This window comes from Poecile atricapillus, chromosome 1 (assembly GCF_030490865.1).
Source record: "Poecile atricapillus isolate bPoeAtr1 chromosome 1, bPoeAtr1.hap1, whole genome shotgun sequence".
Classification (NCBI taxonomy): Eukaryota; Metazoa; Chordata; class Aves; order Passeriformes; family Paridae; genus Poecile; species Poecile atricapillus.
The window spans coordinates 175,382,661-175,407,906 of NC_081249.1; the positions used below are offsets into that span (position 1 = coordinate 175,382,661).

Sequence of the window (25,246 nt, forward strand, 5' to 3'; positions counted from 1 at the left end):
ACAGGAAAAGCCCAGCCCAGAGCTCTCCTCTTACCCCTTCATTTGTATAGAGAGTTTGTGTGGAGAGGAGAGGGATTGTAATGACAAAAGAGATGAATGGCACCTACCAAGTTTTTTTATTCAGGCTACAATATTGACCTATATCTTCTTTATAAAGGTGAAAAAACATGGATAGCTGTGTGGGTTGAGCAGGAGCATCTTCCTGCTGCCAGCTGGCAAACAGCTTGGGGATTACAGCATGAGGATTAATAGCCTTTGTCATTTGTAAGTGCAGATGCTAACCTTACTCATATGACAGACTGATCTTCTTTGGATTCTGTGCCTGTTTGCTGTTCCAGAAAGATGACCTTGGGCTGCTGTGAGAGACAAAATATTTACACATTCATTTCTTAGGGCCCACAGCGTAGGCTGCAGGAAGACACAAGCTCACTCTGCACTGAATAAAAAAGCTGTATGCCTTCAGCAGATCTGGAGCTCGGGAGTCATGCAGAGAAACTGGCTTTCAGCTCAGGCTTGATGCCTCTGCAGCCCGGCTGTGCTGATTTCTGGAGTAGGGAGTGAGCAAATTCCCAGCTCTACAGCAGCATGAGCACACCAAGAGCTTTCCCCTCCTGCCTCTCTCCCCCGCCACCACCTTCCCACCACTGCTTGGGGTTTTCATTTCTTGCATGACAGCTTGTTAAATCCTCACCAGATCCCAAATAAACACCCAGACCAGCTCTGTGGAATTATCTTGGATGCTTTTCCAAGCTTGAGGATCTGTCAGCTTCTGGCTGCTTGTATCACAGAAGCAGATGAGCTCAGAGCCAGCACTGCTTCCTGGGATATGAGAATGTATTTGTTGGGGTATCACATGCTGGAGGGAAAAACCTGCCTCATTCAAAGTGTGAGCTCCTCTACAAACCCTGGCTGCTTTGTTTCTTCCCCTCAAACCATAGCTGCAAACATCACACTTAGCACATTTTAAATGGAAAGAGGATGTTCCTGCATACTAATTCCTGCAGGCTCTGTTGTCCTTTTGCAGAACACAGTGCCCATGAGAAAAGGAAGAAAGCAAATACAGAACAGGTTGTTTCTTCTGCCATTAACTTGGTCCACACTGAGGTGAATGGGTGTCACTACTCTGTAAATATTGAGATGTCACAGCCCAACCAACAAACTTCAAACTCTACAAGTGGACAAGAGAGCAGGGAGGCGAGGGCTTGGTCAGGAGCATCACAACTTTGAGCTGACCCCTCTGGGAGGGGATAATATGATGAAGAAGGCCATATTCTCTGCTCAGCCTTTCAGTCAACTTTTCGTGCTGAAGGGCAGAAGGCAGCTGAGAGGCAGAGATGAAGTGCTGTGATCACACAGATTAAAAATGATGATAAATATGGGAGCGGAAAGCAAGCTCTGCAGGCACGCCAGCTCCAAGGTCACTGCCAGCTCCAGCTGAAGGGGAAAATGAACTGCCACCAGAGGAAATGCCTGCTCCTCTGCCAAGCTGCCACCTTCAGCTTTATGCTGGGAAAATGATCAATAGCAGCTGGAAGCCTTTGGATCTGTGCATCCAGGAACTTCTAACGACATCCATGACTGAAGATCAGTGGGCTGTGTAAAGCACCAAATAACTCCTCGGGATCTGCAGCTGCTAAAAATACACCCAAGCATTGTCCATGTACCCCGGGAGCTGCACAACCCACATCGCCCCTGAAGGGAAAGGCAGACAAGGCAGAGCAACAGGAACGGGCAGGCCACAGCAGGGTCCAGCTAATTAAAGACACCGGTAAAAAGGAAACCCAGACAAATCAAAGGAAGCAGAAGATCATCCAGATAAAGCCTTTGCAAATGGGCACATCAGTGAGCAATTGCTGCAGCTCAGTGGGCTAAAAGAGGAACTCATTTCTGTGGGCATCAGTTGAAGATCACCGTTTATTATGGGGAATATAAACACGGTGAGATCACTCTGTTCTGTTGTCGATAAACATTAAAAAAGAAAAAATAAAATAGCAGCAGAGAGCTTGGCAGGACAGGGGCATGCTGGCTGAGGAGAACAATGGAAAAACAGACTGCAACCAACTGAACGATGCTGTTCAAGGTACAGAGATGTATCTAGGGCACTTGCCCATAATACTCTGGCCCAATGCAGTTAATCCCTTTCCACATTTCCAGGCTTTAAAAAAAGAAAAATTAAAATTCAAATAAACTATAAAGGGATTACAAACATTGGTGTCAAAAGGGAATGAATTACCTTAGAAGACATGAGTGCATAAGGAAACATCCATAATCTAGACCTGCAAGTGCCCAAGCACCCTGGATCCAGGTTATCCCTTCCTATCCTGCTCCTTGAAACCCCCATGGCCCTCTCACAGCTCTCTCCCCACCTGGACCCCCACAGAAGCAAAGACCATCAGCATCCCCATGGAGAAGGCCAGTGGAGCACAAGGTCTACCAGCCCTCTGCAAGTCAGGTAAGGACAGGATTCCCAAGCAATGGAAAACTTCCTGGAAAATCATTCTTGTCAGCCACTTCCAAAGGAAACAAGAGGTTGAAGCAGTGACTAAAAGGGCAGTGGTGTTTACATAAGAAAGACCAGGAGCACAAGCCCAGCCTGTATCAATATTAGCAGTGACTAATTCACTCTGTCAATGGGAAGAGTTAGAGGAGCTTTGGAATATGCCAGAGCTGCTGCAAAGCCTCCATTTCACAGACAGTCAGTAATGGAAGGAAAAATAAACCAGAAAAGCAATAAAAATCCCAAAATATACCCAGCAAGCACGAGTACCCCCAGCACCTCGTTCATCCCAAGATTCCTAGATTTCTCCATTGCTTTAGTAGGAACATAAAGAACCCCACGAAAACACTTCTCAAGGCATGGATGTGCCAAGAGTTTTGGCACAATGGTCCCCCTGCCACAGCCTTTGCTCCCTCCCTCTAAAAATTTCTGATAAAATAAAAGGGTAAAATGTGGCAGCAAGCACACAGCAACCTGCTTCCCTTGGACAGCAAAGTTTTAACACTTGCTTAGATATTAACTTACTCTAAATAAGCCATTTTCACTTGCTTTTCTCTGACTCCAAAAACTCTACAATGAAATTATATACTAAAATTCAATTCCCTTAATGCCATATCTTCAGAAAAGATCTTAATGTGAAAACAGCATGGAAGTCCAAACCCAGTGTACTTCATTGCTTTTTAAAATGAACTTTTTCATTAGGTTCTTTTTTTTTAATCATGCTGTTATGAAACTGGGTTATCTCCAGTTCACTGCTGACATGTATTATGAACTCACACTTTTTCCTTAGCTAATCATGAAGCACAGGCAAGACTTTGCAGGTTCAAGAAGTTCTGAAGAGAATCTCAGTAAATTTATTACACACACATACATTCCAGGTAATAAAATTAATTATAAATACTTGCATATACATTTTATGCAGTTCAGGACAAAAAAGATGGAGACATTGGAAAACAACTGGAATCAGCAAATGCACCTTTTGAATTGGGCTGTTTCCTCTATTTTTTATTTTTTTTTTATTTTTCCCCAGGAAGAAAGTGTATGATAAATGAAATTCTATTCTGCTGATTACCACTCAGATGTTCACTTTTTCTTGCATTGCTTTAGCAGTGCAGTCAAGAACATATTTGTTGGATGAGCTGCATTTGGGTTACACCCTTCTTTGTGTTATAAAACCCCAGTAGTGCAAAGCAGACAAGCCAGCTTATCTAGACAGTGGAGGAGAACCCTCCTGCATAGGATAACCACCAGTCTCCCTGGAAAAATGATGCTCAGACAGGTGATAAGAAGATACAAGAGCGTGGTCTGAAGAATAACTTGTATCACCTGTTCCAGCAGTGCTTCTCTGTGCAGATTATTCTGTCTGCCTCCTGAGGACAGACAGAGCCTCTGTGTGACACCCAGTGATAACCTGTGAGTGTCACAGCACTGCCCTCAGGGCCTGTCTAGCCTGGATGTGACAAAAACCAGCACCAAGGACCAATTCTGGTCAAACAGCCAGTGCCAAAATTTGCATTAGTTTGATAGCCACAGCACCATTGAAGTGAAGGAAGTGGCTGTGGGTGCAGGAGGAGGCAGAATTTGGTGCCAGGTGTCAGTAAATGGCAAAACCAAACCATGAAAGGATTCAGTACAAACAAAGCTCTTCAGCAAAATATTTCCTGTGTCTTGCTGTCATCAGCAGGAATGGAGAAAAGACAGTCCTCTCCTAGAGAGTGTGGAGAATGGGAGATTGGGCAGCTGATAGCATCTGGAGATCTCAGCACCTCACTGCCTGCATTCCACTGAGGATGAACATCCTCCTTTGTGTCACACACGGCACTGCAACAACCACTTAGCCAAGCAGCAGACTGAGACACATCCTCTATCCATCATCTCCATGACTTCAGCTTACAGAGACAGGAAAAGAGATTAAAATGGAAAAGGACAATGTAGTCTGAAAAGTAACCATGTGACAGCATCATCACCTCATCCAGCAAGGCTGCTCCTTGCATTGCTTTCTGCTGGAGGCAGGAAGCACAATTCTCCAGTTCAGCAGAGCCAGCAGCCCCTCTGTATCCCATTCCTGGCCTGCAGGAGATCTCCTTCCCAAGGTTAGGTGACATGGTCTGGCATCCTCTATTGCTCAGCATGCCAAAACCAGTCCCCCTCCATATCCCAAGGAGATATCACAGGATAGAACAGGAGATTTGCAGAAGATCCCACAGAAAACTGAGTAGTGTTTTGCTGAATCACAGAAACACCACGGATTTGAAGCTCTCTGCTGTAATGCTCACAGAATTGCTTTTCTGAATGAACCTCACTTCCAAAAGTCATATTAACACATGGGCAAAACGATGCAGAAAGGAGTGATTCAGGCACAAAGGTGGCTGTGCAGTTTGTTCTGGTCTTTTTTTGGTATTTGTGATGACAGAAGCCATAACTTCAAGTAAACATCTAAACATGCATTGTATAATGCAATATAAAACTGATGCTTGTTATCTCTTGTGCAAACCTATGTCAATGCAGGCTAACAAGTGCACAGGGTGCCTAATTAAAAATACCGGTAGTATTTAGTCCTTATATCAATTTTTAGTACAGAAGAACAGTAGTAATGTCTAGGCACTTAAAAGTTGACAGAGAATTCAAGAGTGCTTTCTCATGCTGCCTGAAAAATATATCATCCAGTTTACAGTGGTATCAAATGCTCATTTCTAGGACTTAGAAACACAATAATAAAAGGGAGAGGATGTGATCTGCATGCAGGTTAGCTTTTCTGTGAGCTATCTGCGTGGCAAGAATATTTGCAAACTTCATTAATATAAATAAGGGGAGAGAGGGAAGAGAGAGAGTTTGCTCCAGAAGAAAACAGCATCACATCAGAATCAGTCTGTGGTGATTAAACCTATGGAAAAATGAGCAAGACAGTGACCAAGGAAAGGATTTTGCAGTTATTCCCACTGCTTCTCACTAGGGTTAATTATCTGCATGTAGAAAATGCAGGGCAAGCCGGAAAGGCAAGGGCTAAACTCGCTTCCCAAGCCTTGATAACCACGGCTGCTGGCACTGAGCGGGCTGGTTAAAGCTGTGTGCCCTGCCAGAGCTGTCTCCTGCTGGCAGACAGCGAGGGGAGCCAGCCCTTTGCCCCAGGCTGCCCTGGTCCCTGCTAGGACTCCAGCAGCGTGTGCCACCTGCAGACCTGTGTCCCCTGCGACTCCCTCATTTCCTGCCAGTGGCTCTGCTCCTCCTCCCCGCTGCTGCTCTGGCCCATGGAGATCCAGCCGATCATCTCCTTGCGCTTCATGCTGCGCCTGTTGTAGATGGAGATCAGCAGGGTGACGTCTGACAGCTGGAACAGGGCGACCTGGAAGATGAAGGTTTCCTTGTAGACGGGGTTGGGCTGTCCCCGGCGGATGGAGGTCTTGCAGCGGGACATCTCCTGACCCACGGAGTTGCGCAAGCAGAGCTTCCCGTAGGTATCTAAGACCAAAAAAAACCAGGAGATTACATGTTTGGTGCAGGTGGCAGGCTCAATGAAAGGCCCAGACAGTCAAAAAACACCCCCAAAACCATCCAAGTAGAGCAGTTTAGTCTGCAGTGAATAACATGAGGGCTGGATGGCGCTCCTTGGTAAAATCCAGGGGATGAGAAGCAGAAGATGAAAGCACCTCTTGGATTTTCTCATCTTCAGCTGGGGAGAAAACTGACTCATGTTTCAGCCCCATTCTCTTGGAAAGAACAGGATATCAGCTATCCAGTCCTAGCAAATATGTCTAAGACTAACCAAAACTCTATGAGCATCTCCAAGGATTCTCCACTTCAAATGGTGTCTGCACCTTCCCTTCCTCTCCCTCACAATCAAGCCTTATTGGGGCTGTCTTACTCAGGCTTCCCTTGCCCCTCCACCACTCTCTATGATCTATTGTTTGAGATACCAAAAAATTAAGGGTCTTGAAAAGGAGGGGGGGAAAAACCTGCATAAACAGTGAAATTATTTGATCTCCCATGACAGTTTCATATTTTTTCCAAATTCTCATATTACCTTTTTGGTGGACTCAAGGTCAATTTTATTTACAATTTAAGGAGTATATAATACAAGGAGTAAACAGACTTGGCAAATACAAGGAAGGGATGGTCCAATTTAGTGCTCCTGTAAATCTACTCTTTAAATTTCTGCTGCCTTGTGTATTAATCAGTTCTCCTCTGTTATGTGGTAGCAAATACTGTGCTGTCAGAGCTTCCAGTGCTCCACAGACCCAGCTCAGTGTAAGTTTTCACCTTGCTCTGCACATGACAGTGACAGATTGCTTGGGTAGACAAGTCCCCTGCTAACCCCTTCGTAATCTGTGCCTGGGTTCCTGCAAGTGAGTATTATTTCAGAGTGTGCTGAAGATAGGAAATAAATAACAAGCCTCCATCTCTTGTCTGCAGCATTTCTATCCTCTTCTGTTCCCGTTTGATGTGCTATTTTACACTCTTATCTACTGAGCAACACAAGGTGTGAAATTGCACTTCAGGTGTGAAAACACTTCCATGTCTCCAAAGCAGGGCTTCCCGCTCCTCTCAAACTGTTCCACTGAAAAAGCTGTCAGGAGGCTGACAATCAAGGAGCAAATTGTGAGCCTGCACAGCTGTACAGCTATCAAGTTACTGCAGGGAAAGTTCAGCCCAGCCATTAGCTGGGGGTGCCTGCTTGGCTCCCAGCACAACGCTGGGGATGAAGAGGATCTTGCCAGCAAAAACCCACTTGTCACACAGAAGGGCAAAGATTTGATTCAATTTCCTGATTGCATCTGCGAAGGAAAAAAAAAACCAACACTTTATTGAAAGGTGGACTGATCTCCACCTAAATATTCAGTGCTGAGGGACTGAAATCTGTAAGAACTTCAGGCCCATCAGGAACACAAAGCCCAAGAGAGGACCCTGTGTTCCAGCTTGACTCAATGTGAAACCAGACACTACTCCTACAGTATTTGTAGGGATGTCACTGTGCTTGGCAATGACAAACCACAATGTGCATTGAAGCATTCCTCATGTGTAAGTCCTGGCTGCTGGTCTAGACTGCAGGGAACTCCCTGGAAATAGAGGTTTTATGGATTTTCTTAATTGTATTCTTTTTTTTTTTCTTTTGTTTTTTTCTTCTTCTGAGAAAGGGATTTCAAAATATTGGAAGAATTCCACTGGGCTGATTTTTAAATACAAACAAGCAGATAATTAGTACAATCCTCTGTTTGAACTTCAAAATTTTTCTTTCTTTTCACAACCAACCCAACAGTACCTCCCTATGCTATTTTAGGGAAAAGTCCCCCATACATGCCTGCATCTCTTTTTCTAAGAAGACAGAGAAGACTGAGGTCTAGATTTTAGCCTTAGTATACCTTGCTGTCATCCTTGCTTCTGACTTTCACCAGTAGTGGCAGCTCAGGTGGGATTCATCACACCTAACTGCAGGCACATTCATCTGAACAGTGCCCAAAGGAGTCAACCAATTCATAATCAAAAAAGCAGATGCCATAACTCAGCAGTGATCAAGCAGACAGTGATACCATTACAGATGATTTAGGTGTTAACACTAAAGTGAGCACCACAGCTAAAACACCTCACAGGATACTGTTTCAGCATGTCCCAGTTAATTTTGTAGGCAATGAATGGATGAGTGTCTTACAGTCATAAACTCTGGGATGTCACAACCCTGACTGAAGTCTCAACTTTTGCAAATGAGGGATAACACACCTGGCTTTGAGGAAAAATGAGCAGCATACCAGCAATGAGTTAAAGTCAGAAAAGCTGGCCTTTTCTTTAATATATCTCAGATTTTTACATAATTCTATACCAAGGCCTTGTTTGTTCAGTACCAAGGTGGGTGGGGATTCTGTGTGTATCATCTGGGTCAGGCTGGAAGGAGACTCTTCTCAAGCCAGAGACAATACCAGGAGCCCTAATCACCCCCGAGAAAACACCGGCACAAAACCAGTGCAAATGACAACTAAATCGGGCTGCTAATTCTCCTCAAGTTTATTCCACTGGGTGTATTTTACCAGCCAGAAGAATCAAGCTTGCCTGAACAGAAATAAAAGAGTAGGTGTGGATCATATATTTAGCATCTGAAATTTGCTTTGCAGAGATGGTACATACGAGGCTGAGCTGTTATTCTGCCTCACTAACTAAATTTTAAGATTGTCGTTCTCCCTTCCTGCATTGTGCTCTTGGCAGCATTTTTTTAGGTATCTCATCAGAAAACACAGCTTTTCTTGATGGGAAGCTCTCCCCTCCTGATGACTTTGCCAAAGAAAATCCATCCCCAGTTACACAGTGAAATTAGTGGAGCTACAGCAAGGATGAGCCCGAAGATTTACCGAGGAATGTATGTGTAAGAGCATCTATTCATTATGAAGGCAAACATTTTCCATCTAATTACATGCTCAGGTTCAGTAATGGCCTCATTACCGTGGTGTCTCAGCACTCTGTGCTCTTCAGAGTGTTTACTTTTGTGCCACCTCCATCAAGCACAAAAGAAAAAGAGATTAGGGCTGACATTCTTGAAAATGCCTAAGTGCTCACCTTCTGTTTAGGCACCCATCCCACTGACATGAGGAGCAGTGAGACCTCTTAATATCTGGGAGTGTCTGAGACTGCAGCTTGCCCACGGTTACACAAAAGTCTGTGAAGATTCAAGAACAAAGTCTAATTTTGCCAAGACCAATTTTAGCACCGCATCTACCATGCTCTCCTTTCCATGCAGGTTTTGGAGCAGAAGTTCTTGCTGCAGAGCATTTTCACTCTGAACTCATCTTGCCTCTCTGGTACGAGTGGACTCATACCAATGTTCACGTATGCATAAAATATCAACATCTCAGCATTTAATACCAGAGTGAAAAGCACTAAATCAAGGAATGCTGTAAGCCGCCAGACACATTTTGGGCTAGTGCTGCATCTTCTTACTCCAGAGGGTTGGGCAAACCTCTCCTCACGCAGACTGCTCTGTCTCCATCAACCATCAAACACCTCTCCAGAGCTCATCTGCAAAGGCAATCAGTTTTTCCAGGATTCTTCTAATGACCCATTTCTGTCATGATTCTTCTGAGGGAACTAACTGATAATGACAACTCAGGGGAATAATCAACTGTAATTTATGCACTCCTGTTTTTGGAGCAGGGACCACAGCCTTCATTCTGCTTTCACTTGCACTAAGCACCACCATTATTAGTAAAGCTGACCCATGGAGCAAGAGCACTGCAAATACAAAAGCCAACCCCCTGCTTGAATTTATATTTAGAAAGGAAGTAAACAACCACAGACTCCTGACCCCTCACGTCTGTGGACTGCAGGGTACCGCACAGCACCGTGCGGACTTTCCCACCCGCGCTCCAGGCAAGCTAGCTCATTTCCAAAAGCAGGATAACCATGTCAGCATGCTGCAATCCAGACTAATAACAGCCACAGTAGAAGAAAGCCCTGGGCCTGGAGCTTAATTTCCCCCAGCTGGCAAGCCCACGCTCCCAGCCTACATAATAAACGGCAGCACCGCATGGCGAAGCGGCCCCGGAGCCCGGCTCTGCGCTGCTCTGTACAGGCAGCTCAACGTGAGGTCTCAGACTGAGGCCCAGAAGAGCATTAGTCCTGGCTTTGCCTCCCCTTTCAACCAGCAGTTGGGCAGAACACTGAACATTCACACTCTGAGCTGGGCTCACTGCAGCTGCATCAGTAAAATAGCAGGGAGGAGAATGAGACCCAAGCTTTTGATCCCAACCCCACGTCATGCAAGTCTGGATTAAGGCAGTTTATGGCCTAGTGTATAAATCATACAAGAGCTGGGAGCTGCCTACTACACTGCTGAGAAGCCAACTTTCCTTTCCCTGTTCCACCAAGCCTCTTCTTCTCAGGTTCCCTCTCCCGGGGCTGGTGGCTCTCTCACAAGGGAGAGGTTGGGATCTGGCAACCTTCACAGCATGTGAGTCATCAGAGAGCAGACCAGCAGCGCCTGTAATTTCAAATGCAGCAGAAAGGAATGCTCCCTGGAAGCACTGCTCAGCCTGAGGGGAGGGAATTGCTGCTTCAGTGACTTGCAAGAGGGGCAGGAGATGAGGGCCCCCTGGAACCAGCTGCACAGGTCTCTCAGGAAGGAAAGTTCCAGAGAACCTTGGAGCTCAGTTCCTCAGTGATCCTCCTCTGCTGCCTCAATGGCCACTCCATTTCACAGCACAGCCTCTCCTGGGACAGGTTCACCACCTGCCTGCACTCCCCAGCCCTGAGGAGGTGCAGCTTCAGCCCAAGCAGGGCACAGACACCTCCCCAGAGGTGTCGCTCCTCTGATAAGGGCATTTCTGCTCTTTTCCACATCAGGGCATTGCTGCTGCCTCAGAGAGGGGGCTGGAGCTTTACCAGCAATGCAGAGCCGAGCAGATCAGGCAGCATGGATGGATACACACCCTCCCAGCCACGGGAGCAGCAGCATGTGAGGATGCTTAGCCCGGCTCTGGTCACCTCCGGCAGCAGCACCCAGGGGCATGGCTTGATTACACAGCCTGTGATCAGATCTGCAAACGCTGCTGTTCCACAGCGCCACCGCAGATTCACACTGAGCACTCAGCTCCAGCTGAAATTTGGATTTAGGATTGCTCCATTCTGGTAGACATGGCTTTTTTCTTCTGCTTGTTTTGGGAGGGGAAGAATTTTGTTGTTCACAGCTATGGGAGTGGGAGAGCATCACCATCCATCCACTTCAAATGCAGTCCTTTGATTCAGAAAGATCTTCATTTCTATACCCAGCACCTGTATCGTGGACTGTGCTTTTTGCAGACCCTTTAGAAACCTAAAGCTATTGAAAACATCACTGGATAACCACACACTATCCCTGGATGTCTGATTATTATGGAATATCCCCTGCAAAAATCTCACAGTCCCTCCTTGAAAGCCCATTTTTCACTTGTTTTGACTGTGACACTCGTTCTCCTAAGCCTGCTCAGTGCCAGGTCCCTGCTGTGGTGGGAAGAGCTGTACCCAGCCAGCCCATCCACCCAAGAGTAGCCAGTGCCACACACAGCAGCGAGTCCATGAGAATACAGCAAATGCTGGTTCTCTCACAAGCACTCTCGAATCTCCAGCGATTTGTGACTCAAGAACATCCTCAGTCAGAGGCTTTGTATTTAACAATCCTCTGTGGAACTTTCTCTGTGGATTTCTCCTGTGCTGCACAGAACTGAAGCAGGCTTCCAGTGTCCAGGACATCCTGTAGTGAGGAATGTGAGGGTGTAGGTGAAGAGCTGTCTCCTCTTCAGAACCTGCTCCCTCTTCCCTTCCTTTTACCATCCTTTGGTTTTGTATCAGGAGAAGACAAATTACTGTTGTCAAGTCACTTTCTTAATGACACCTAGAGACCTCTGTGAATCCTCCCCCATCTCCCTTTGTTGTAGCATCCTGGGAGGCACAGTCTATTCCTCTACAGCTCACTGGAAACTGTTCCCATTCCCCTGATTGTCTACAACTCTCCTCACCACACCTTTTCTGTTCTGCCATATTCTGTCTGGACAGTGAAAGGCAGAACTGTACACAGTGTTTGTTACACCAGTGAATATGTATTCACAATCAAATACCAATTTTCCATTTTGTCCACCTTAAATTGTTTGGGGTTTTTTTCACTACTATTGGTGACCCTTGAGTTGACATTTTCCTGCAGCTATTTACCATAAGCCTAGTATTTCACTCTCAAGTGGCTCTGGGTCCATCAGATCATATTTGAATTCCATCTGTGTCCCCCTGCAATACCTTACACCCATCCACACTTCCTCTTCCACCTCACTGCCCAGCTGCTTGTTACTGAGATCCTCCTGGGGCTCCTTGCATCTGGCCTCATCTTTTCCACCCAGAACAAAGCTTCCTCAGCTCTTCTTGTTATAAGTTTATTCCAGCTATTTTCCTGGATTGGCAACAAGAAGGTGCAGAAGGAGAGGTGGTTTTCCACAATCTTACTGCCACTGACTGGCAAGCACTCAGCAGCAGCAAGAAGCTCCCCAGCACATCTCTGATATCCAATGTCTGGAGGACTGAATCCATCCCAGCTTGCCCTGGCACAGATCCCTCCTTCCATTACTGATGACATGGGAACATGAATCACAAAGCTTTAGGAGCTCAAACAAATTCCCTGTTCAGAGCAAGATATGCAGGTTAAAAGTTAATTTATTTTATTCAGCTTCCCAGCCTGTTTTGAATTAAAGGAATTAACCTGCGCCTTTGTTCTCCAGGAATGTAACAGGGATAATAACTTTTCTTCCCTCAAAAATAAGCAGATAAAATAAAATCCAGTAATGGCTTTCAAGCACTCTGATCCCAGAACAAATAGGATCCTAATGTAAAGATCCTAATTTTCCTATGGGAGCATTTTCTGTACTTGTTGGCATTGTTACCTGGGGCTCAGGTAGATGTTTGTTTCCAGACAAGCTTTTACTTCAAGAATTTCTCCTGTTCCCCATAGAAATCCTGAGAGTTTGTTCTCTCCCCTCTTGTCTACTCCAGCATCAGTTCTATTGTATTTGTTTAATGGGGTTAATATGCTGCTGGTATAATAATGATCATGCACGGATGCAATTATTATGTGTGATTAATTCTGCAGCTGACGAGAAGCTTGGAGGACTTTTCTTAGGCGAGGGAATAACTTCACAATAGCTCTTCTCACATTGCATTACACACAGACATAAACCCCAAAAGAAATGCAGAAGGGAACAGAAGGAAGGCTGGATTAGAGGAGACAGAGCTGTACCCAGCAGAGCAGCTGATGAAGGTTTAGTATCACATGGGCAGACACATTTCTGTGCTTTGTGTTTATGCACTGACTAGCTCAAATGATTCCTGGTCCATCACTGTGATCCCAAGGTATTACTTCCATGCACATAGTATGTAACTGGTTATAAATTTTTAATGACATTTCTGCCAGTGGTGTAAGCTTCTCTTGTTACTTTTTCTTTTTTATAATAAACACCCTTTAAACCAACACTGCATTTTGCTCTAAGATACAAGACCACAGACCAAAATACGAACTCCTACAAAATGCCAGCACAGGTTAATGATTTTTAAAAGAAGCAAGGAGAATGAGGTGCACAGCACACAAGCCATTAGCACTAAAATACCAACAGTGTCCACATCTGACAAAACTGTAAGATGCTTTTCTGCACGAGGCTTTTTGGCACACCCAGATAATTTACGGTCCAATGCTGGAGCCACGCTCTTGAGTGCTCTTAAGTGCTCTGAGTGATAATGGATCTATCTGTGTGATCAGGGAATGTAAGCTTAGGCCTATAGCTCAGCATGTTCCCCAGAACAATACCTGCACACTTATCCTCCACCAAACTATTCTTAAATCCCATATTTGTAACCTGAAAGGAAGACACTGCCTGCACAGTTTAAGTCTCTGTAAGCTGCCCAGCTGTTTTCTAACCCATTTATTACCCACACAAACACCCATGACTTTGACATTTACCTGACTCACTTTAAAGGTTTAAGTGAAGGAGAAAATGTGCCCAGGAAACACTGAGACAGGCACCATCTCCCTTTTCTTCTCTAGAAAATTGTCTGTTTCAGCCTCTGCAATCTTTAACACCTAAAATCGCCAATGCTCCAGTCCAGTTCCTTCTGAAATCCCTGAGCAAGGATGCCGAGGAGGCAGCAGACATCCTGTGGGTGTACAGGTGGCAGAGAAGAGGGTCAAGGTGGGAAAAAAGCACAGCTGGAGACTTTGCTGTTGTGCAAAACTCCTTTGCCATTCCTAAAAGCTGACAGGACCACCTATGGGTCCTGTACAGGGTCTGTGTGTGCAGGGCTGGGAATGGAGAGGGATTCTGCCCCTTGGCTCCTCTCAGTCTTACTATAAATGGCTGCCCTGAATAGCAGTTTAGGCTCAGTATTCAGGTGTTCCACAGGGCTATTATATCCAAAATTTCCATGATACTTTAAAGAAATCACTCCCTCTGTGCCTTGAAAAACGGAAGCTCAAATAGGACCTATTTAAGAAAACACAAGGGCTCTTTGCTCACCCTCCAAAAAGGGGCTCAGCAGTTTTAGCTTTCACCTTGTGAAGGACTTACTGAGCATCTCATTCAGCCAGCAGCGTGTTCCAGACATAACGAGGGCCCTCACAGCCCTGCTCTGCAGGGCCTGAGGGGTTATCAGTGAAATGCTACTCCAGCATCTGGGCAAGGGCTGGTTTCCTTCCTTCCTTTTAATTTCTTTCAGTTTCTGCTTCACTGGGTTTTCTTTTTCTCACCACACTACTGGGGGCTTTGCAGGCAGAGAAGAACAATTCAGAAGGCAGAAGCGATAGCGTGACTTGGAAAAAAAAAGTAGATTTTGATAGGTTCAGAGTTTCCTTATAATAAATTATGGATTTCTATGTTTCACCTAAAAGTTGATCTAGCATTGAGAGACGTTGGTCTGACACTGCTCTGTATCATCTGGATACAGAAAGGATGAAATTTCATTTATGTGGAAAAGAAGTGGGCATTACAGATGCCTGAAAATTAATTTGGACCTATAGTGGGACTACTTTAATTTCATTTCTGAGAGTAAAACTTTAGGGTGTGTCTACTCTGCAGCATATATAAACAGGAGAGCTCTCTGCTGGGGCAAGGTTGCCTTTGTCTACCTTTGTTTTAAACTACTGAAAAAGATCCCAGCTTAAAACCTTTTGTTAAAACATGTACATGCAAACAAGAACGTGGCTATAAGTAATCCACGTGGAGAACTATGTTGTCACAGCTAATAAAAGACAGTGAGAGCTGCACAGGCTGGTGTCAGGTGTTTTAATGTTGCACAGATTTACCCTTAATTCTCAAGGGACTGACTGATGACACAGATTATTTCTGCAACCTACTTAAGTACAGTTTAGTGGAAAACCTGACTTTTCACCTCCATGTAATGAAATATCTCATAAATATTTTGCTAGATCTGAACCAAAGAGGAGAGCATCTTGCAAAAGCAATTTCAGTGTTTTGCAGCTCGAGATACTCTGTCCAACCCAGAGAGGGCAAGGAACTGCCAAAGGTTTACCAGCTTTGACAAGCAGGCACACATCACAGAAAGCAAACACACCAACACACAGAAAGGTGTTTTCACATTGCCATCAGCTGCTGGCTTCAGACAGGCAAAAGGACAGCAGGAGATGAATGAAGCACTGCTGCCCAACCCCTGAATGAGGCTGAACAAGGTTGAACAGCAGCAAGCAGGTGACTGTGGCTGTGACTCTGTCCCTACCATGAACATTACCAGCACCATCATTCTCAAGGACTTTCTGCAGCTCAGGCACCAACTGCACCTACTCTGAGGCAATTTCCATTTTTTCCTTTAGGACTGGAATTCAGCTGTTGCAACAACTATCAAATCTTCCTTCTGCAGAAGATTTCCTTGTTCAGCAGTGGAGAATTCACAGCAGGAGGGTCCCAAAAGGGCCCAGAGCACTGGGTCCCCCAGCACTCAGCAGCACAGCAAGGGGACTAAACCAAGTGTAGCCCTGGGAAACACTTAATTTTCTCTGTGGGTCTCTGTGGGTCACATAGTGACATTTAAACACTTGGGAAGTGCTTCTCACTCTTTTTTAATGGATCTGCTGAGAATTACTCTGTGCATTGGGTACAACAGCACTTTTGCCATAATCAGATACTGTAAAGGTATGAGCAATAAAGCAGACATTTGGGTATTAATGTCCCATCAGCTGAGCCTTCATATGATTCCCTCCAATTGGCCTGTAATATTTATCAATGCATGGATCTGAAATAATACCTAATTTTCAATCAGGTACTCTGCAAGGAAACCCAGCTCAGAAACGCTGCAGTTGAGTTCCTCGAGGAAGAAAATAAAAAAGGAAATTTTGGCTCAATGGTGCTATTTAATAGCAGAGAAAGTACTTACCAGGTGGTCTATTAATTGCAAGGTTTCGGAAATGACTGCCTTTGATCATCTCCACTGACAGTCTCCCTGTAGTGGCATTGTATGACAGTCCCACGAGCAGCTCTGGCACCCCTCCATGTGACAGGGACTGTGTTGAGGAAGCGCTATCACTGTGAGAGATTGCTGACAGACTCAGCTGAGAATCTGCACTCTGCAGGGAAAGAGCACTGAGAGAATCATCAGGACATTCACCACCCCCCCTTTAATTTATATCTTTTGGCCTTGTTTAGTAAGATGTCTCTGAAGAAATTACAATAACTGAGAATTAATTATGCTAGGGCACCAGAAGAATCAGAGCATCACTTTTACAAAAACACATCTCTGAACTTTCTCTTTAAAGATGAGGAACTCTGAGTGAAGTGTTATCACGAGTGTAAATCAAAGCCTCTGAGATGAGCAAACATCCTACTACACTAATACTCTGTGCATCTCCTTGATAATGGCTTTTGGATGGAATACACTTTTCAGTTTGGCAGTTTCTGGCCTTGTACTGTGAATTTTCTTACTTTCTCTCCTTGCTGCCACAACGCTTTCACTATTCTCCGCTTCACCTGGAGTAGGAGGTTTTATTCATTTCACGTGCACAGCCTCTCTCTGAGCTTTTTGTAGACAATGAATCATGACAGAGCTCATCTACACAAATTGATTGGCATAGCCAGAGCTGGATACAACTGTGATGTGCATGGAAAATCAAGAAGCAGCACATCCAGTTCCTCTTCACATGACCCACCTCTCCACTTCCATCTGCCGTGTAGAGGAGCCTTACTAAGCATTCCTGGCAAGATGGAAACTGCACAGTGGAGATCCACGAGCTGGTATCTAGGGCCAAATGAGGTAGCTGCTGCACTGGCAGCACCAGCACAGTGGTGCACAAGAACCTTATGGAAATTAAGACTAATTATGCCTTGGTGCTTCCCAGACCAGCCTGCTGTATCTGAACGGCACAGCATGTGGTGACTCGTGCAGATTTAGTAGATCCACAGGGTTTTGTGGAAGCTTGCTAGCTGAGCTGTTAATAAAACACAGGGAAGAAAAGCCCTGTGCTTCCCCTTACTGATAACTTTTGTAGTGGCAGCAGGTCAGATCCACCAGTCACACACACTGAATGGAGGACTCCAGGAACACCATATTCACCAAAAACCAGTGTCATGGACTCCATCTGTCCTTCACCAAACTTACACTCAGGTTACTCCTTGGCTCCAAGAGCAGCGTCACCTTCACCTCCCCTTCCTGGCTGATGCCGCTCAGGTAGAACAGCTGCTCCCCCATCATCTTCTCCCCAACCACCTTGTGCACGGCGTAGAGGCGGAAGCGAACGGCCTGGCTGCTCAGCTCCTGAGCTTCCAGCTTGCTGAAGGTGATTTTGTCCTGGAAGATGGGGATGGGTCCTCTCTGCACACTCGTCTTACCCCTCTGTCTCTTGCCCGGCATCAGAACCGCGTGCACTTGCCAGGTGTTCACGCCACTGCGGTCCTTGTCTGGGATGTCCCTGGCCTCCAGGACAGTGGCTATGAGCTTTTGGCTCGAGGATTTATAGGTGAAGATGACATCCAGGTCACCACATTTGCAGATGGGCTCATGGGCACCGTGATGGGCTGGCGCGATGCTCGCTTCGTTGTGCTCCTGCGAAGAGAAGGAAGAAGTGAAACCTCCACTGGAGTTCAAATGCCTCTATGATTCCAAATCCATTTAAAAAGAAATTTTTCTTCTCACTTGTGCCTGCAAGCATAGGCAGTTGCTGTGTGAAATATGGATCCCACTATTTCTGGAAAGGCCAATGATTAATTGCTTGATTTTGTGTAATAGTCCCCATAAGCTCTAGTAAGCAACAGCACTTGTTGAAACATTTCCAGCAAAAAGTTTCATCAATATTTAAGTGTTTTGCAGGAGATGGTTAATTTGGCAAACATTCTACATAGAGAAAAACTAAACAAAGGGATTTTTACATTTCATTCAGGTCAATATTGAGGCACCAGCAAAACATTTTGACCTACTTAACCTGTTACTTTGAACATACACTGGAATTGTTTTTCAAGGTGGATTCTTTTTTACATTATTAAAATCAAACAATTCAGCCGAATCTGCAAACTTTTTTGATATTTTGTTCTGCTAGAAATTAAAAAAAAAACACAAAAAACTGTGTTCAATTTGAAGAGGAAATCACCATGTCAGAATTTCTTGTGGAATGGAAATTCCATTTCTAGATGCTATCCCATAATTCAATAGTTTTTCTATTGCAAAAGCAATGATAATGGAGAAAAGCAGTCTGATTAAATACATATTGATTCTTTATACCCTTCTAAAATCTCCCAAGAGAGGCATCTGTTCCTTCTGTTCAGTTTGGGTACTAATACATTCAGAATAAAAATTCAAAATAAACAATCACAACATGTGCAGACCAATTCACACACAATCTTTTACCTACTTTTAAAACAAAAACCATCTTGATAAAACAAGATAAAACCATGGATGCTCACCTTACCTTTTGCTGAGTGGGTGTGTGGGTTTCTGTTCAACAGTGCTTTTTTATCTTAGAGCTAGAATGTGCTTCATATGATAAAGGGGTTGCTATAGTGATCAATGATTTGTATTTAAACATGAGTATACACTGTACTAGGGAAAGATTTTCAGTTAATAGCCAGAAGGTGAATTAAGGCCTGTCACCACCATCTGAGTCACCCTCCTCCTCAAACATTTATCTTCTTTTCACATTTCAAGTAACACTTCTTTCCAACACAGGAATCTTTTTGTTCAGAGAACAGATGATGGGCCACGGGACGTCTGGTGTTAAGTCCCTTCTGAAGTGTCTGGGGTGGTGTGTCTCAAACAGGGCCTCGGATAAACATCAAAATTTTTGTTTACTTCCTGTCAATCTACTTTTGAAGTGCTCAGATTCATCTGCCATGACATGCAAAGCTCCAGATTTTCACATTTTCAGAGGTGTTTAAGACTTGTGCGCATGAACACAAAAGTCCAAGCGTGCAGATTAGAGACCAGCTGTTGTATGTCTTGCAGAAGTAATGTCAAAGGGAGAACAACACACAAAACTACTTGCTTGGCTACAGAAACACCTTTCTGTATGAACAGCAGGCTGCTAAAAACAAAAATGCAAGGCAGGCCAGGTTGCCTGGAGAGAGCATGGAGTTACAAAAATGTTAAGTGCTCCTGTGTAGCAGTCAAGTTATTTCTGTCTGTCTGGTAAAATAATATTCAATACGGGATGGGATTGTGCTTGACTCATATTTCCCTCCACATTTTCATCCCTCCACACTTTTATCTGTGAGTTTGAGTTTGAATCAAGGCACATTTAAGGACTGCTGCTAAAGTGTGGAGACAACCGTGCTTGAGGCATAGCTTTGCTTTCATGTCTGAGCCGGAAAATGTGAACTCCAGTGCATCAGCACAAACACACAGGAATGAAAATCCTGGAGTCACTTTCCTGCCTGAGCATATCACTTTCTGCAGTGTGTAAGGCAGACTGAAGGTCAGATATCTGCATTTTTACCTAACAGCCAGAAAATATTTGGATTTCAGGAAATCTCAGCTACTAGAGCTGTGGCCAAATCCACTGCAGAGAAAACTGCATGAACTGGAGGCGAAGAGGGAAAGAGAAATGCCAAACTCCTTGGCAGTAAGATTTCCATGGGAAACCAAGCTTTGGAGACCTCATGGCCTGGCCCTTCCTGAGAGCACTGTGCTATCCAGGACTCACCCCCATGCAGGTTTGTTACACATCTACAGATCCTCCTTCTGTGGAAGTCATTGACAGAATTCCCCTCTGCCTTTGGAGCCCAGCTGGGCTGCAAGTGATTTGTGAATGTGCTGGTTATGTAGACACTTGAATTGGAATCCAAGGAAAGATTGGGGTTTAGATGGTCCATCTGAGTCTTTTTCTTTCCCTCTTCCCACCACAGTTATTGAGAGGCCAAGCCAAGTATCTTCATTGATACTGTACATCTAACCCTGTCATTCAGGACAGCCAACATCCACTTTGCTAAGTAAAATAAGTCCATTTCTGCCAGAGAAACCTGAAAGAGCAGCTAATTATGGACAAGGCTTGAAATGGTACTTGTGGTTCCACTGCAGGAGCATAAAATTACCATTTCTGTCTCTAAAGAGAGGTCCTTTGAGTGGAGCATAATAACACTTGGACATTTCTGGCATGTCAGAACATTTAGTTCCTGCAATAAAAAGTCTTTCATTAATCCACACAATACCTTTGAATGAGAAGCTGCTTGTAAGAGATAAACTGTGTCTTGGGCATTTCTGCTCCAGTATGCTGGAACCCTTCTTTGCATTTTTAAAATGTAGACACCAGGAGCAAAATGAGCCATGCATTCCAAAGAAATACAAGAGGACACCGGAGACACTGCGGCACATGTGAACCGTGGCAAAGCACATCAAACGTGGAAAAGAAGAAATGAGCCTCAGATGGGGCTCACAGGGCAGACAGAGTGTGTCAGAAACACAGCAAAGAGAGGGCAGGGCTGCAGGCACACACAGCTGCCACGTGGTGAATGGTGTTTTGTGGGACTGGGTTGTGCAGAAAACCAAAATGCTGCTCCAAACACTCCTTAGGGCTGGAGCATCTGCACCAAGGAGCTGCCTTCCAGCTCTGAACTGGCTGCAGGCAGCCTGCTCCAAGGATAGGGAGCTTCCCTCAAAGCCTTGTTGCTCAGAGTCTGATGGAGGTATGGATTTCCACAGCTCTCTTTTAACTCAGGGAGAAGATATGACCTTTGTGCTGTTCTTTTAATATGTCTGATGCAGGCTGATATTTTCCCAGAAACTTAATCCTGTGGTAAGATAACGAAAATCAACTTATCATGCAGAGAGATTAGAAGAGAAAAGGGGGATGCAAAGTCATCAGGTGTTTATAATGCCTTAAAATCTGAAATGTTTCCTTGAGGATTCAAAATAAAATAAATCTGAGGGAAAGCAGACTCGGGTTCTCTCCTTCCCTAAAAGTTTGCCTGGTATCACTGGGGACAAGATTATGGTCACTTAGCCAGGTCACAGGCCAGCCCCCACCATTGGCCTCAAGCTTTTCAGATTATTCCCATTGTCTGAGTCATAGAAACTACCTGGAAAAAGAGGCAGATCTGACCCAGTGACCACACACCGTGTCCTGGGACACACACCCTGCACCTGCAGCCAGTGACCAAGCCCTGGGACACCACAGAGAGCTCTTTGCTGCTGGGTAGCTAAAGTTCCAACTTCAGTTCAGAGACTGCAGTCAGAAATCAAGCAATGAAAGCGTTTCTGTGAATCAGTGTCAGTAGCAAGAGGTAAAATACCAGGAAAAAGGGGAAACACAAAGGAAGAGGTGTATGCTCATGCACACAAGCACACAGAAGCACCATCATCTTGTGCTGCGCTGATCAATTTTTCACTTCATTTCTCCTCTAACCTTTTTTGGCCCCCAATATCCTTCAAAAGCTTTCACCATGTGTAATAAATGACAATCCACTGTACCTCAGGGCTCCAAGCCGATGAGCTGTCAGTAGCATCATTTACTTCCAATCCCTGGCTGGCAAATGCTGTCTCCATTTCCAGACGTCCTTCCCTGTGTGACTGGCTGACACCATCCCCAGTTCTGGGCTCCATCCTGGGCCCTTTGTGCTGCCCAGTGCCCTTACTCCTGGTTGTTGTTCTTGAATCAACAGATACGTGGTCATCTTCACGACAGGAAAGGTTGTCTTGGTAACTCAGTTGGCTTAGTCCATCCAGATCTAACAATTTTCAGCAAGAAAACAATTTCAGAGGGATTAGAACAAATTCCTCCCCCTTCCAAAATGTGCCTGTCTCTCCTTTCTTTTACATTTTTTCTAACTTTCCCCTAATCTCCAGTGCTTACGAAAGACAGTTTCTGTTTCTTGCAGCACTGAACCTATAAAATAGCCAATCCCGTTTAAATCAGCATTTTATAGAGGGGACATGGCTATTTCTCACCCCATCCTGAACTGAGAAACCCATTGCCTCTACTTGAACAAGTTACCCACAAAATGGAAGTGTCAGTGGAGTGTCTGGGAAATTCAAGTGCAGACCCAAAGCAACCTCTTCTATGAAAACACAAATCAAACTACAGAAAAGCGCAGCAGAGGCCTGATGAACAGGTATCACCATTTCCTCCTGGTCAGGAGGAGGAGATAACAAGGCAGAGGGCCAGCATTACCCTCTCACCCATCCCTGAGAGCTTAGGTGAGCATGGCCAGCTCCAAAAACCAACTAGGAATCTCCAAAATCTGTGCTTGGGCTGAATTGTCCTCCCAAGGACGACTGAGGGGAGATGTGTTATCTAATTTCCTAACTGCTTTTATTAGTTTCAATTAATCTTGTCCTACACGCACGTACTCCATGGGCTAGAGTAAGCTTTATTAATGAGAATAAAATAATCCTCTCTGCTTCACACCACAGGTTCCTTTTCTACACCACTGAAATCTCTACTATGAACACAGGGCGCTTTTTTCTACTTGAAAGCACCAGTGAGAGCTCTCTGGGTGGAGCAGCACAGATAATTACATGTCCAGGGACGTGTAATTAATGATGAAAAAACACCGTGATTTGGCCTTGGATGTGTTCTGCAAGCACTTTCAGAAGAAAACCAGGGACATTCCGCCTCCTAATGCATCTCATGATGAGCCTTGCTTCAGGAACATGGAAAGACAGATTTTGCCTTCATCTCTTTCAAATAAGCAAAAAGCAGTCACAGTGAAGGAATGAGCTGTACATCCAGACAGCTGATGACAGCAATGAAAACATAACAATCTCCTTTGCAAACAGAGCTATTTGGGGTTTAAAGGCTTCACAGAGGAAGGTGAGGTTGGAAGGAGCCTCTGGAAGTCATCTTGTCCCCTCCCCTGCTCAAGAAGGGCTTGCTTTGTTCCTGTGAAGGTCACTACTAAAGAACAGTAATTTTTTTTTTTCAAATTTGGTCTCAAATTCAAATTTTAAAAAATAGTATTAATTACTGTGTTTAATAGAAAACTATTAGTTTGTTTTTGTTAAATGAATCAATGTTTTTATTCCCTGTCTGATAAATGAGATCAAGAATCTGGTGGTAACTGACATGGAGAAGGCTGAAGTGCACAATAACTTTTTGTTTCTCAGTTTTCACTGTCAGCTGCTTGTCCCACATCTCTCAAGTCTGTGAATCTCCAGGCAGGGACTGGAGGAATGAAGTCCCACCCAACTTAGGAGAACATCAGGTCTGAGAGCCTTGAACATCCACAGATCCATGGCACCTGATGAGATGCATTCCAGGATCTTGAGGGAACTGACTCATGCAGGACAGACATGGACCTGTTGGAGCACATCCAAAGCAGGGCCATGAAAATTGTCTGAGGGCTGAAACACCTTTTGCATGAGGACAGGCTGAGAGACTTGGGGTTGCTCATCCTGGAGAGCAGAAGGGGTCAGGAAGACCTTATTGCTGCTTTTCAGCACTTGAAGGGGGATTGCAAGAAGGAAGGAGAGATGCTTTGTGCCAAGGCCTGTAGTGACAGGGCAAGGGTAATATTTTAAACTGAAACAGGTGAATTTAGGTTGGATACAAGGAGGAAATTCTTTCCTGTGAGGTGGTGAGACCGCTGGCACAGGCTGATCAGAGAAACTGTGGGCACCCCAGCTTTGGATGTGTTCAAGGCCAGGCTGGATGTGACTCTGAATAACTTGATCAAGGCAGGGGGATCAAACTAGATACATTTCAAAAGTCCTTTCCAACCTGAGCCATTCTATGATCCTCTAAACATCTCTCTGTCTTAGAATAGAAAGCCCAAATCTTTATGAGTAGAAGAAATTCTATGTTTGGCATTATCAGCAAATATACTGTTTCTGATGCTTATCTGCTCCACACACAGAATTCCAACAAGAGGAGTGGGGATTATACTCAGGAACATTTCCTGCAGGTGAACAGAAGTCCTTATTCCTGTCCTTGGCTGCTTTTTCCATTTAAGAACTCAGAAATTAGGAGAATAACTTTATCCCCTTTCTTCAACTATGAACAATCTCCACTCTCCCTCCCAGTAAAATGCTTCAAGCACAGGCACTTCAACCAAGAAGTCTGAGAGCATCTCACAGCTTTGTAATTATGATCCTCTTCCTCATGGGAGATGGTCCTTCAGGAGCAAAGAGGGATCCAAATTCATATCTCTCAAATTCCAGGTGAATGCTCTTCTCACTCCCTTCTGAAATGTAAAACCCATCTCTTCTCCTCCTGTTCATCCTCCCATCTGGCAGACCCAGTTCTGAACTGAGAGCCCTCATTGTCTCACCTCTGCCCTGAGCTGAAAGTCTTCAGTGTGGGTAGAAAGTATTTTTTTTTTTTTTTGGCCATTACTCCCCTTCTTCTCTACAGTCAGAAAACAGAAAGAACTCAACAAAAGAGCATAAGCAAGAAATAAAATAACAGAAATTCCACGCTTTTACTGAGACTGAATGGATACAGGCACTCCTTAAGGCATTTAATTAGCAAGCCAATGTCTAATACACTTTTAAACAGTGGGTCATCCATCAAAGCACACACCACACAGCAGGCTTTCAGAATAAAATGCTTCTGTAGTAAGAAATTATCCTCACACAATTGTCTTGTGGGTTTGACTCCTGCTGGGATAATATCTAGATCAATAATAGAGGAATTTTCAAAAACTACATTAAAGCCATAAAAGTCTACCCGTAACAGGAGAACTCCAGAAATATATTAATAGAGCAAGCCATCTCCCTGAGACTCAGGCACAAAATGAATGTGTTAGGAAAGCAAATGTAATATTCAGGGGAAGTAAAGAAAAAGGTGATTCACCCAAACCAATCAGAGAAACAGTCTGGCTTTTTCTTTAA

At 44.6% G+C, this 25,246-nt stretch overlaps 1 protein-coding gene across 1 annotated transcript in view; it reads right to left on the reverse strand.

The window, feature by feature from the left end:
- Positions 1 to 5,584: 5,584 nt before the first annotated feature.
- SYT16 (synaptotagmin 16) overlaps positions 5,585 to 25,246 on the reverse strand; it is a 35,741-nt gene continuing 16,079 nt past the window's right edge. The window contains exons 2-5 of the mRNA XM_058856475.1: positions 21,887 to 22,143; positions 17,591 to 18,034; positions 16,373 to 16,562; positions 5,585 to 5,956 (exon numbers count right to left, since the gene is read on the reverse strand). Of these exons, the coding sequence (XP_058712458.1) occupies positions 5,643 to 5,956; positions 16,373 to 16,562; positions 17,591 to 18,034; positions 21,887 to 22,018 (1,080 nt within the window). The 5' untranslated portion in view covers positions 22,019 to 22,143 and the 3' untranslated portion in view covers positions 5,585 to 5,642. The remainder of the gene's footprint in view (positions 5,957 to 16,372; positions 16,563 to 17,590; positions 18,035 to 21,886; positions 22,144 to 25,246) is intronic.